Source organism: Corvus brachyrhynchos, unplaced genomic scaffold, assembly GCF_000691975.1.
Source record: "Corvus brachyrhynchos isolate BGI_N302 unplaced genomic scaffold, ASM69197v1 scaffold661, whole genome shotgun sequence".
NCBI lineage: Eukaryota > Metazoa > Chordata > Aves > Passeriformes > Corvidae > Corvus > Corvus brachyrhynchos.
The window spans coordinates 944,820-957,513 of NW_008236246.1; the positions used below are offsets into that span (position 1 = coordinate 944,820).

General features: G+C 46.8%; 2 protein-coding genes across 12 annotated transcripts in view; one reads left to right on the forward strand and one right to left on the reverse strand.

Annotated features, from left to right (window-relative positions):
- The window catches only part of SLA2 (Src like adaptor 2), a gene marked incomplete at its 5' end in the record, with an annotated part of 2,565 nt that extends 1,088 nt beyond the window's left edge, over window positions 1-1,477 (forward strand). Inside the window, 3 exons of the mRNA XM_008643500.2 lie at window positions 124-273; window positions 438-564; window positions 657-1,477. Coding sequence (XP_008641722.2) covers window positions 124-273; window positions 438-564; window positions 657-804 — 425 coding nt within the window. The remainder of the gene's footprint in view (window positions 1-123; window positions 274-437; window positions 565-656) is intronic.
- Window positions 1,478-6,671: 5,194 nt separating this feature from the next.
- Window positions 6,672-12,694, reverse strand: part of PHF20 (PHD finger protein 20) — a 69,263-nt gene continuing 63,240 nt past the window's right edge. For all 11 annotated transcript variants that reach the window (XM_017746974.1, XM_008643482.2, XM_017746970.1 and 8 more), the window contains 2 exons: window positions 10,945-11,128; window positions 6,672-9,412 (listed from right to left, as the gene is read on the reverse strand). In XM_017746974.1, coding sequence (XP_017602463.1) covers window positions 9,270-9,412; window positions 10,945-11,128 — 327 coding nt within the window. In that variant the 3' untranslated portion in view covers window positions 6,672-9,269. The remainder of the gene's footprint in view (window positions 9,413-10,944; window positions 11,129-12,694) is intronic.

Sequence of the window (12,694 nt, forward strand, 5' to 3'; positions counted from 1 at the left end):
GCCTGCTGCTTCTGTAGGATGTTTGAATCCCTGCAGTGTGCAGGAAGGCAGCAGGCAGCGGGGCTGAGCAGGACAGGGGCCTGGGACAGCCCAGGCAAGTGCCCTTTGCCCTGTGCCTGGCAGGCTGCTATTCCCTGTCGGTGCGCCGTGGCGAGCGAGCTGCCTGGGCCTCGGTGACTCACTACCGCATCCACCGGCTGGACAACGGATGGCTTTACATCTCGCCCCGGCTCACCTTCCCCAGCCTGCACAACTTGGTGGACCACTACTCTGGTAATGCCCCACCAGCCCCCAGCACCCTGGAGCTGTGTGTGGGATGTCCTATGCTCCAAAAGGAGGGAGGGGAAAAAGGTGGCAGCTGGTCCCCCCCTGCCCAGGTGTGCCCAGGTTGGGGGGCAGGGGGTGCACCCTATTGATGCTGCTGGCTCCCTGCCCAGAGTTCAGCGAGGGCCTCTGCTGCCGCCTCAGCGAGCCCTGCTCCACGGAAGCACCAAGGGCGGCCCCAGCCTCCACACCACCGGCTGTCATCAAGAAGCCATCGCTCCACTGGGATAAGATTGAGAGGTGAGGGCAGCTGGGGCAGGGGCTGGGACTCCCCCACCTGACCCTCAAGGGGCTGTGGGGTGCCTGCTGACTGCCTTATATCCTCCAAGCAGCTCCCTCCTGTTCTCGGAGACCGCATCCCCACCGGAGGAGTCTCCCATCAGCCAGGGCCTGCGGGAAGCCATCAGCTCTTACCTGATCCTCTCAGAGACTGACACCCCTGAGCCAGACCCCACACGAAAGGGGGTGAAGAACAGCTGAGGACAGGGTGCCACTTGCCCACAGCTCAGCCTTGAGCCACAGCTCATCTCCCAGCTCAGCCTTCTCCTGCTTTCAGCTACAGTCACTCATTGGTGCTGGGGCCCATTGGCCAGAACTTGGGACAGCCAAGACCAATATGGAGCCTGGCAGGCAGCAATGCTGGAGGAGGCAGGTGCCTGAGGGCCTGTTTTTCCCTCAAAGGACACTTTGGGACAGGATGCTTGAACACCCTGAGCTTCACCCAACACCCAAGGGGGGAGAAGGCAGAGGCTGCAGAGAGAAGGAGCCCTGCCTGCCGCACAGGCTGCAGCGGGGGCCCTGGCATCTGTGCTCCCAAAGCAGCAGAGAGAGGATGGAAATGTTCAACAAACCAAATCCTGGCCCTCCCCCATCAGACCTCTCAAGTTCAAGCACAACCATTTTAGGGGTGTGGGTGTCTGTGCAGGCCTGTGGGCAGCAGCCAGGGACCCTCAGAATGCTCTCACCCCCATAACTCAGCCACTCTGCTTGCTGGGACCAGCATCCAGGGGGGAACCAGCCCCTGGTAGTGCCCAAAGCAGCTGATTTTTAAACCTTTTAACAACATGGATTGTAAGTTCTGCAAAGCAGGATCCTGCTGGACATGCAGCAATAACCATCTGTAGCGTCTCAATTAAAAGGCACCTCCTTCACAGCTGAGGCTTGGTGAATATTATCGTCACTTGCCCATGGGGCCAGTTTCACTGCCACAGCCTGCAGGGATTTGCTCCAGCCATGGCCCTTGGTGGCCCCTGCCAGAGTGAGCAGGCAGCCACGGGCCAGTGCTGGTCCTCAGCCAACTCTCTTCGGGTAAATTCATGAGCCCAGTAGGTTTAAAAGTGTAATTTAACATCAGAACTGCTGTTCTAAGGAACAGTGGGGAAAGAAATGGGTCTGTGCCAGGAATAGATTATTCAGAGAAGTAGAATGCAAATACTCATGTACAACCCTGATCCCAGCTACACCGCAGGGCTGAGGGGCCTGAAGAGCAGCAGAAATGCCTCAGAGCAGCCACACTTCAGAGCCTCTGCTTTCAACAGGCCCTTATCAGCAAAGCTGGAGCTTCCTCTGTGGCCAGAGGCGGTGCAGAGCAATTTTGCTGCTTGGCACCATCCCCCTCTTCCTTCCCTCTCTGCACCCCGAGGCCAGTGCAGCAAGACCTCCCGTGGCCTCCAAGCTGCAGGGCTCTGGCTTGGACATGCTCTAATCCCTTCCTCATTTTCCTGTCTGATGAGCTCAATCTTGCAACCTACCATCACTTTCTCATTTCCTTCTCTACCCAGAGCTTTACAGACCTGCTCAGCCCCAGCCTCCAGCCCAGGTGGCCTCAGCACAGAACAGGCTGGGGTTTGTCCCTGCCCTTGTCCTGCTGCTGTCATGCTTGGGGCCCCAAGGTAACTCAGAACAGTTTTGCATCCTTTATTTTTGCTATTGACCCAACATGGCTCTTGGGTTCCTCCCTCCATCACTGACCTGCACCCAGGTTGCTGGATGCATTTACACAAAGGGCCACAGTCAAGAGCCTGCTGCTCTGGCATTTGTAACCTGGAGCCAGGTAAAATGGGACAGATGTAGTTGGAAAGGCTGTTCAAATCCTTCCCCATTGCCAGCAGCCTCTGAGCCCTCCAACGTTCCTGTCCCGAAAATCAACTTGTTCTGGGCATATGCCACTCATGCTGGGAAATGTCTTCCCAGGGCACCCCTGGCACATTCCCTGCCTCTCATGGTTGAATGCTGCAGCCTGTGAACACCACGGGCATGAAGCAGGTTTTGACAAGCAGCAGAGGCACAGAGTGGGTCCAACAGCTCCAAAGAGTAGTAGCGCTCTGCCAGCCGGAGGAGAGCAAAGCAGAAGTGGTGACCACGGGGCTACTCTCCCAGGCAGTGCAGGACAGGGACACTGAAGGCTCTGAAGGGACAGAACAAGCCCCAATGAGACCCACAAGTGCCAGGGCAGGGGAGGACCCACCAGCTACCCCAGCCACCCCAGTGTGGGCAGCTGTGAAGGCACAGCAGGTCTTCCCTCGTGGTGTTCTGAAGGCCCAGGACCCTCACAGGGAGAGGAGCTTCCCAGCTGCTCCCCAGTGTTCAGGGCACCTTGCGATTGTGACCAGTGGCCAATTTGGCCAGATCAGCCACCCTGTGGGCAGCACAGGCCTCGCCAAGAGGTGTGTCACCACTTCCTCTGAAGTCACAAGTACTTTGTGTTACAAACCGTACAAACTGTAAGTACAAACTTACTCGGAGATGGGAGTAACTCAGGTTCTTGTTAATAGATCCACTGGGGTGGATTAGAGCAAAACCACACTGAAATGCTCAATGTGTATAAATACCTGTACAGAGGGTTTCTTTTAGAACAAATTGGTTGCAAAGGGGAGCAGGTACGTAGTCGTTTTGATTATTATTATCTATAGTAATATAACAATATGAAAGTATTGCAAAATTGTCACTGCAATTCCTGAAGCTGCAGGAATAAAAGAAACTCTCCAGTACCATCTTTCAAGTGTTAGAGAATCAGGCATTACTTTATTCCAGCTAGGATGTGCAGTAGAAATCATTCCAGCTCACCTAGTTCTTTGCCAGACTCTTCATTTAAAACCCAAAGGAATTCTCATTCACTGGTTCTACATTATACAATTCTTAGTACTCGATTCATTATTGATCCCTTCACCTTCAATGCTAATTTGGTCCTCATTCTTCTTATCAATCTTTTCCCAGACCACATGACTCCACCCTAACGAGAGGGTGATGTTTGTTAACGGCCATTTCTCTCTGTATCTTCTGGCTACTCCCAACCTGTAGATGGTGATTTTTGTTGATTGAAGCCCATCAGGCCTCACCCAGCAAAACTCAAACCCTCAGTGAACTGAGTCTTTTAAAGAGAAACATCAATTCTGCCCCTCCGCCCCCCTTCCCCCTTGGCAAAGGTGAACAAACCCATGCTGCTGCCTGCTTCGAGCTGCCCTTCCCCCTCCCTGGTCAAACAAGCCAGGACTTGCCTCTGCCATGTGCTCTGAACTCCTTTGTTCCAAGCTTGGGCAAAACCAAATGTAACTCAATCTCTTTAGCAGTGTCTCATTGGCCTGTCACCCCGGGTCCGCCCCCAGTCCTCCCCTTTCCCCTTCTCCGAATAAAAGAAGGGCCCAAGAGGGGGGCCACGCTCTTTGGCTTTGCTATTCTTCTGCAAACAACATCTGCGTGTCTGTCTCTGCTTGGAAGCTTCCAGTTGCAGGAGTTAGGCAAACTCCCTCTTTGCTTCTGCTGGTGGTATCAGCTTTGCAGCTACCATTTGCCGCTTTCAGAGCTACTGAAATGCTGGATTGCCCGTGCTACCTCTCTAGGCTGCTCGAGGCTTTCTAAGGCATTGAACTACGAGCCTAGCCAGTAAAAAGCTGTGAGTATTCCACAAACCCATGACTAAAGTTACTTTAAAAATTTTAAAAGTTGTATCATTTCCAACAATATGAAACCACAAAAATATCACCCAAGGACTTGTATAAGGGAAAAAGAGAAAGAGAGAAAGAAAAGGAGGAAGGGAGGGAGGATAACAATGTGGAAATCTCACCACCAGTCAGCTTTCAAAGAGTCTTGACTGTTACAGCTTAGCTGTCCTCTGGTCAAAGTGATGGTCCTTCAGGGGCAGGGGAAAGCAGCCCACAAAACACAAAGTCCGATGGGTTAAAATACACTCAGGCCAGGAATGGCCAGGTACCTCCCCTCGGGTGGGGAGCTTCCAGTCCTGTGGTAGAAAGCCTCAGAAATGAGTCTGGGGGCACTTTGGGAGCCCCTGATGGTTTATGACACCTAAAGACATGACAGCTGCCTCTCAGACATTTGAGCCAGGAACGCCCCATCAGATCTTCCCCTGACATGAGGCTCCATCCTGCCACAAAGTTTGTTATCTCACTCATAGCCTGTCATTCAAGCAAAGCACACCAGTGCCTACACAACCGAGGAATGCTTTGAGTCATTAACCCAGAAAAGTCCAGTCTCTCACACTTGGCAGTATCTGGATGTGTGACCCGGCCAGACAAGTCTATGCTCTGCCCCTCACCGCCCTCAAACCAAACTAGGCATCTCTCCCTGCAGCAGCATGTGCTGGGATCAAAGTGATTTTGAGGAGTTGCAAAGCAGGCAGTGCCATCAGCTCTGAGCCTCTGTGGAAAGGACACAGCTGTGCCCAGAGCCCAAACTCAGAGCAGCATCCACCCAACCCTCACCCCAGGGCATAGAAATCACTGGCTCAGGAGCCCTGGTGTCCCTTGTCATGTCTCTACTCAAGCTCCATGACTTACTTACCAAGTCACCAGTCTGGAAGCCCAGAACGTACACACAGCTTCCACTCCCAAGCCCACGCAGCCCCTCAGAATTAGGTATGGAGCATTACAAGGCTCCATGGCTCCATCCAGCCTCTCCTTTCAAACACCCCAACCAGCAGGAAAACCCCACAGCAGGACAAGATGAATCCCAGTTTTGCTGGTTTGTTCTCAGTTGTTGTCTGCTTCTATGTCGTAATAGGGGAAAAAAAAAAAAAAAAAGGTGTTATTTACTGTTAACCTGTTTCAATAGGACCTCGTTCTGGGTTACTCACAGCAGCTATTACCCAGACAAGAGCTGTACACAGATTTTTCCCTTCACAAGAACTGCTGTGCAAGCTGAAGGATTAGCACAAAGCTGTGAGACACTCCTGAACAACTACAATGGCCTGCAGGACTCCAGATCCCCACCGGGAAATCGGAGCAAGGAGCAGCCACGAGCGCTCCCACGGCTGGATGGGGCAGCAGATGGCGGCAGTGCCGATGGTGCACTACCATCAGGCTGGGCATGAACGTGAGCCACGGGCTGGACAACGGTTGGCAGCAGATCCTGTAATTACAGATGATGCTTTGGTCAAGTAACAGCGAGAATATGGTGACTCTACCCACATGAAGGCCGACAGCTGACTGAGAGCTGCCTCCTTCTCTGAGTCTCCATCTATAGAAACCTTCAGATCTGGCAAGTAAATTAATCAGAGGGCACATAAAAACGCGACAAGCCACAGCACACATCCCATTGAATTATTTCAGATTCAGACCACAACTTCAGAACCCAATTTTGACATTTAAGCGATCATCAAAGACCTGCATGACGACACTGACCTGTGTGACACACTGGGATCTGCCATCAGTGGCTCAAGTCTCTCCAGGCTTCACATGCCAGGCTCCAGCAGTGATGCACCCTCCAGCCTTAAAAACCAATTTCACAAGATTTTTTTTTTTTTTTTTTTTTTAATGGAGAATGAAGTTAGAAAGGAAAATATGCTAGGACAAGGGAATGTATCTGCTTTCTTCCCTGAGAGGGAAGAGATGGAACCTGAAGGTATATCAATGCCTGCCCCTGCCTTCAGGCACCCTGGGCCAGGTACACTGCTTCTCCAGCCCTTCCCCTTTCTTTCCTCCTCTTCCCATGCATCTTCTCTGTATGAATTGTTTCAACTGCATCCAGAGCTCCTTGCTTCACACTATCACTAATGCTGCATTTCCTCTGCCTTGAGCTGCTGCGGCTGCTTCTAACAGGCTGCTCGTCCTAATAGAACAAAATTTAGGGTCAGATCACACATACTAGGTACTAATACATTACATACGTTACGATTTGGGAACAAAATGTATGAACTTCTCATTAAACAATATCCAACACAAGCTATTAAGGATATTTATATAACATAGATCTGGAAAACAACAATTTCCTGACTTCAGCAACAGTTAAGATATCTATACACCTGACAAACTACAGTACTTGCATTTCAATGTGATGTGAAGGAAAGAAGTCCAAAATTATTTTATTATCATTAACTGAAACAAAGACTTTACTAAGACTTAACCAACAAAAACCTATTTTTTATTTATTCCAAACACCAAGATACAGAAGTTTTCAAGTTTTGCAAATATTGCTCCAAAACAAAATTCTATGTACAGCCCCTTGGTTCTAATAGTGCATCAACAAAGACAAACACGTGTGTACCCACAGTGCAATGTTTGCTCAGTTCATCAAGGCTCCACGTTGCATTCACTTACCAGTGATTTAAAGAAACAAAAAAGTGACCTGCCAGCCTGAACAGTTGGTCCAGACTAAAAATAACAATGAGGAAACTTGCAAGAACAGGGACAGAAATGAATCCAGGCAGAGCACAATGAAGAATCTTCCCTGAACATGAGAAGTACTACTCTATTTTAAATAAATATTTTCAGTCTTTATCTGCAAGGGCTTCCCCAGCACTACTGAAGGGAAGCAAGCCTCCAGGATCTGCCACTCGATCTACCCATGGGAACTGCCTTTTCCTCCAAACCTCTAGTACTGCCCTGAGCAAAAAATAAACTGACAAGTAAAAACACACAATGAGCACACAGAAGCCATTGCTTGAGAAGAAATCCCCCTTTGGAGCAAGAAGCCTGCCCAGGGACTGAGTGCTTGAACGCCCTCAGACTGGGAGCACAACTAAGCTGTTTCCACACAGCCGTGTCCTGCTTTAGAGATGGTAGCCAGGGAACACCTTTCCACTAGGGAACACCTTTCCTGCTCCATTTCACCTGAAAATCACCAGTTGCCTGGGAGGCTGCTCTGATGCTATTCTGGTTGTCTGGTCACCACCACCTCCTCTAGAACTACACAAACTCAGGTGCCTGACAGGAATGAGACAAGGTGTAAGCATTGGTCTCATCTTCAGAGAGCCAAGTGATCCTTAAAATACCACGCAAGCTTTATTCCAATTGTGTCACAGAAAAGTAAGTTTGTCTGCTGTACGTACATTGTATTCACTATATACCAACTTAGTACTACAAAACCATGAGACAAATTATTCCCTGAACTGAATCTTGGCATAAGAGTCTTAGTTACTGCCTAGAGCAGCCTAATTATTTTGTTTTCTGAAGGAAATAAAATATTCACTTTGTAGAGACTGTAACTCCTACAATAATATTGGATATTTCAGGTTTACATTATTCTTTGCAGAATAAACACATTATAGATCTATATTCCAAATAAATAATTTGTACAGGTATGGGCCTTTTCATTACAACTCTGCTTGAATGTTATCCTTTGGTAGTACCATTGCACACAATAAAATTAAGGTAACAAATCCAGCTTTTTAAGGACACCCTCTCACTGCAAAACCAGCTCACTATATTCCATAGGGAACTGAACTCAGCAACAGCTCTGAAGGAAAACTGAAGTCGCAGCCATTATTTCAGGAGTGGTGATCTGCAGCTGAAAGACTCTGAACCTCTCAAATACTCACAATGTTCCAAAGGTTCTGTATAATGTGACTGAACATCAGCAGCCTTGTCACCTTCCTATCGCAAAGTAAATACAAACTGAAAATTAAAACTTAAGGTATAAAAACGGACTTTGTGAACACAGACCATTTAAGATAATAACCCACTCGCTGTCTGCAAGGACAGCACCTCATGCATAGATCTTGAGGCTTTATTTACACAAAATAAACTGATTCCCAAAACCACACATTCATAGCAAGTCTTTACAATGAACACATCCAGAGTATTGAAAAAAGTCTACATTTCCAAATATAACCGGAATGGCAATTATTAACAAATGGGTAAAAATACATCACATCCATGACAGACCATGCTGCAGTCTGAACTCAGAGCGTGGCTCCAGTCCTTTCCCGGTGGCATTCCATACCACTGCAATGAGGGTATTCCACCAGCAACTGCTGCAGGAGGCACAGGATGGCTGGATTTAAGAGCTCGAGAATGCACATAAACACCATGTTCATGGGCTTCCCCAGTACCGAGTCATGTGACAGTGACAGGATAAATATGGAAAACAATCATTTATTCTGAAAATAAGTGCAATCCACCTGTGACCTCCTGCTACATTATTTACTGTAACAGAAGTGCGGGTCAGGCCACTGTTACTGACAAACCTCCACTTAACACTTTATAGTCAAGAGCTGGACATTCATACTTACTAAGTCTGAAACTGTTATAACATCTCCTAATGATTAAATACTGAGTGCTAGTATGCATAAACCAGAAGGAATAAAACATGACATGAGTCACTTAAACTATGCAAAGTTATTTACAACCCCTGTCAACCAAACTTTTTTGGCTCTTAGAACTCTGTTCTTCAGTGGCACAATTTTTAGTCAATTTAATAATGAAAAAGTCTACCATTTTGATGAGCAACTTGTAAGGAGTGAAAATTTGAGTGTAACTTATCAACCAACAGGCAATCCCTGGAGACAAGAATATGACCTTTTCCACAGCATTATAATTGTCTAACAGACCCAAAATAACCTTTTTGCTGTTCTTTGAACAACACTTCTTCACAAGTCCCTGAAGTCAATCTGCATCCCATGCACTCAGCATGCTAGTTTAATTTACAGATTCAGAGCTGCTCCATCAGCCACTCCAGCTTCGCGCGCAGTGACAGCGCAGTGCTCTCCAGCCTCACGTGGAGCAGCACAGCGCGATCTGCTGCACTTTGCCCAGGTCCGTTATCAGCTGCTTTATACAATGTTTGAGCTGGGGGAGTCGAGCCAGTGGTTCTGGGGGTTCCAGCTCTCCTGTGTAATCCAGCCAACTCTCCAGAACTGCAAAGAAAACAAAAACTGTCACTACTGCAGTTCTCAGCAAACAGCTCATCTGAAGCCACAAAACAAGAGCTCTTCAGATCTTTTGTAAATCTTGAGAAAGCAGTGGGCAATATTTTTAAAATGGTTATTTGAGAAATGATAAAACTGAACTAAACACTTGCACCAATCTTTGCAAGTAACTTTGACACATAATCAAGTAATTCACATGGGGATGGAAGAAGAAGCTGCTGCTCCTAGGAAAAAGCAGGAAAGGAAAACTCTGGACCAGACACTGAAATCTCACGCTAAACTTCCTCTGATCTATGTCAATTCCAGGGCAAGGACACTGTGGTACAGGGAGTTTATGCCATTAAGAATGGGACTATGGTAATGAAAGAAATCTGTCATCAGTACAGAACACAACTGACCAAGACAGAACTGGGTAACACAAAATGAGGATGAAGATCAAAAGCACAAACAGCAGACTGCTGCACAAGGAAAATGAACTCCTGCTTTAAAAAGCTTCTCAGTGGGAAACCAAAAATCCCACTGAGCAGAAGACAAGTCAAGTGACAATGTAACATGGACACAAGGAAGGTGGTCAGATTGGACTATGATGAGTTCTGGGGATGTTGACAGTATTGCAGATGGAGACTGAAACACTGAAGACAGAATAAATACCTCCGCCAAGAGCAGCCACTGCCACCAACCAGATCAACAGGTGAATTTCACCCATGGGCAGCACCTGCTGCAGAACCAGCAGCATCACCTGCTACATCCAGCCTTGGAGTAAGAAAGTTCCTGCTCAAAGTAGCAATGCACTGCACAAACCCCTGCTCAGCAGCAGGTTCACAAAGTCTAACTTTGGGGAACCAGAGCTTCTTTGTTTAGGCAGTACAAGCCTGACTGATCTTCACTACCTGAAATAGCCCTTTAGCTGTCCAACTTTTCAGTACCTTACTTACAAAGAGAGGGCTCTTACTTGGGCGGAAGTTGGATTCCCCTGCAAGTAAAGCTGCCACTGTAACCACTACACAACCAATGGTCAGACTTAACAATGTAAAGAAGAACTATCCTGAATCATTTAATGAACACAAAGGGTTTATAAGTTTTCCATTACTACAAAAATCTTAAAATACATTTAAGTGAAGAATTTGGAAGAGACAGGAAAAGCTAAGAGCCTTGTGCACTGAAAAGGCCACCCAGAATGGGCTAACATAGCCAGCAAGGCCCTGAGGAACAGAGAAATGCAGACACACAGAAGAGTTGTGGAAAATGACAAAAACCTAAAAAGACACAAAGATGTTCCAATACAAAATCTGATGCAACTATTTAGACATGACCTAACCAGAACTTGTTCTGTGAAATTCTGCTCTTTGTTTTAAAATCTGCCTCCCACATCAGCAGCATGTCTATTTTCTATTAGGAAATGTGATAATGAAACATTCATCTCTTTGTACGTCTGAAGAAGTAAAACTCTGGTTAACATGTTTTTAACAGGTAGTTCAGTTAAAAGAAGTTATTTTTTAAACTAGAGTAACACTACTTACCATCTAGCTCCTTCTCAATGAAATCCATTCTGTGTATAACTTCATCTTGCAGAGATTCCACATGAGCTAAAAGATTGAGCTGCCACTGCAGCTGCGAGTTCACAACTCCTTCTTTGTCTTTTTCCAGCAATTTCATTTCAATAGCTTCTTCTGGAGAGACTTTCTTAGAAACAGATTCTCTCACCTAGCAGAAATACACACATTAATATTTCTTAAACAGAACTGGGGAGGCAAACTGCCTGAGTCCTCCCAGTCCCCGAAGCTAATTGCTCAACTCATCACAGGTGAGTGAGGGAGAGAGACACTGACCATACACAGATACTAAACTGGTTTGGGCAAGAAGATCTAAATATAGACTAATTTTTATAGGTATTTTGCTAAAAACTATTTGTACTTCACAAGCATCTGGTTTTCTGAAGGTAACATACACATGTATAATTATCTCCCCGCCACCTTTCATCTGGAAGATCCTGCACTGAATCTGTGCATCTCAGGAAATGCTGAAGCTGTTTTTCACCTGACAATAATAAACTAAAGAGCAAACAATTCAGGAGTGAAAAGGGACTTTTCCTTAAGGAATCTAATCTAAGTTCTACTTAAATTTCCACTGAATCATCTCCAAACAAGCATTACCACTCCTTACAAAACTACAGTATCAGCAGTGTTCATTCCACTCCCCTACTTTTTTCATCCTTCTGCTGAAATACGAGCCTTTAGAAAAAGGCTCTTTTAGACTGAAGAACTAAAATACTTGCCTTTCTAGGAAACATAACACAATCTCAACTGAGAAGTTAAAAGTAGCAAATTACAACTTACATATGGATGAAGTAAGAGCTATCCTAACTTTTAATCTAAAAAGAGGGAGCTCAGTATTTCACAGAATCATAAAATTGTACAATACTTTGGGTTGGAAGAGGCCTTTAAAGGTCATCTAATTCCAATGTCCATGCCATGGGCAGGGACACCTTCCACTATCCCAGGCTGCTCCAAGCCCTGTCAAGCCTGGCCTTGGACACTTCCAGGGATCCAGGGGCAGCCACAGCTTCTCTGGCACCCTGTGCCAGGGCCTGCCCACCCTCACAGGGAGGATTTTCTTCCCACTATGCAATCTTAAATCTAGATTCCTTCAGCTTAAGGCCATTCCCCCTTGTCCTGTCCCTCTATCCCTTGTCCCCAGTCCCTCTCCAGCTCTCCTGGAGCCCCTTTAGGCTCTGGAAGGGGCTCTGAGCTCTCCCTGGAGCCTTCTCTTCTCCAGGTGAACACCCCCAGCTCTCCCAGCCTGGCTCCAGAGCAGAGGGGCTTCATTCACTTCCCAGAGGGTTAACATTTCTCAGCCCACATTTCACAGGAATTGGTACTAATTAATAGAAGCAAAATTTTTGCACTGGGGTGTAGAAAGAAAGGCCTCTGCTAGACCTGACAAGAGCTGACAATGAGAAAAGCTAAACCTGAAGTGCCCCAGTAGGAAGAAGACACAGGGCTATTCTATGGTGATCAGTCTTAAAAACATCACTTCAGGCTGATACCTTTTTTTTTTTCTTCCATCGTGAAATGCTGCCTGAAGAACCTAAAATTAATTTAACTATTAGAAGAAACATGGGAATAAGACGGAAATAATTAGAAGCTGGCCTACCAGTGTATTTGGCAGTATCATACATGCTTGGCCTGTTCTCTCCCTTGGCTAGTGTTAACTTTTACATTGAACACATGAAAATAAACAGCAATGAACTACCAGGGGACCATAATGCAT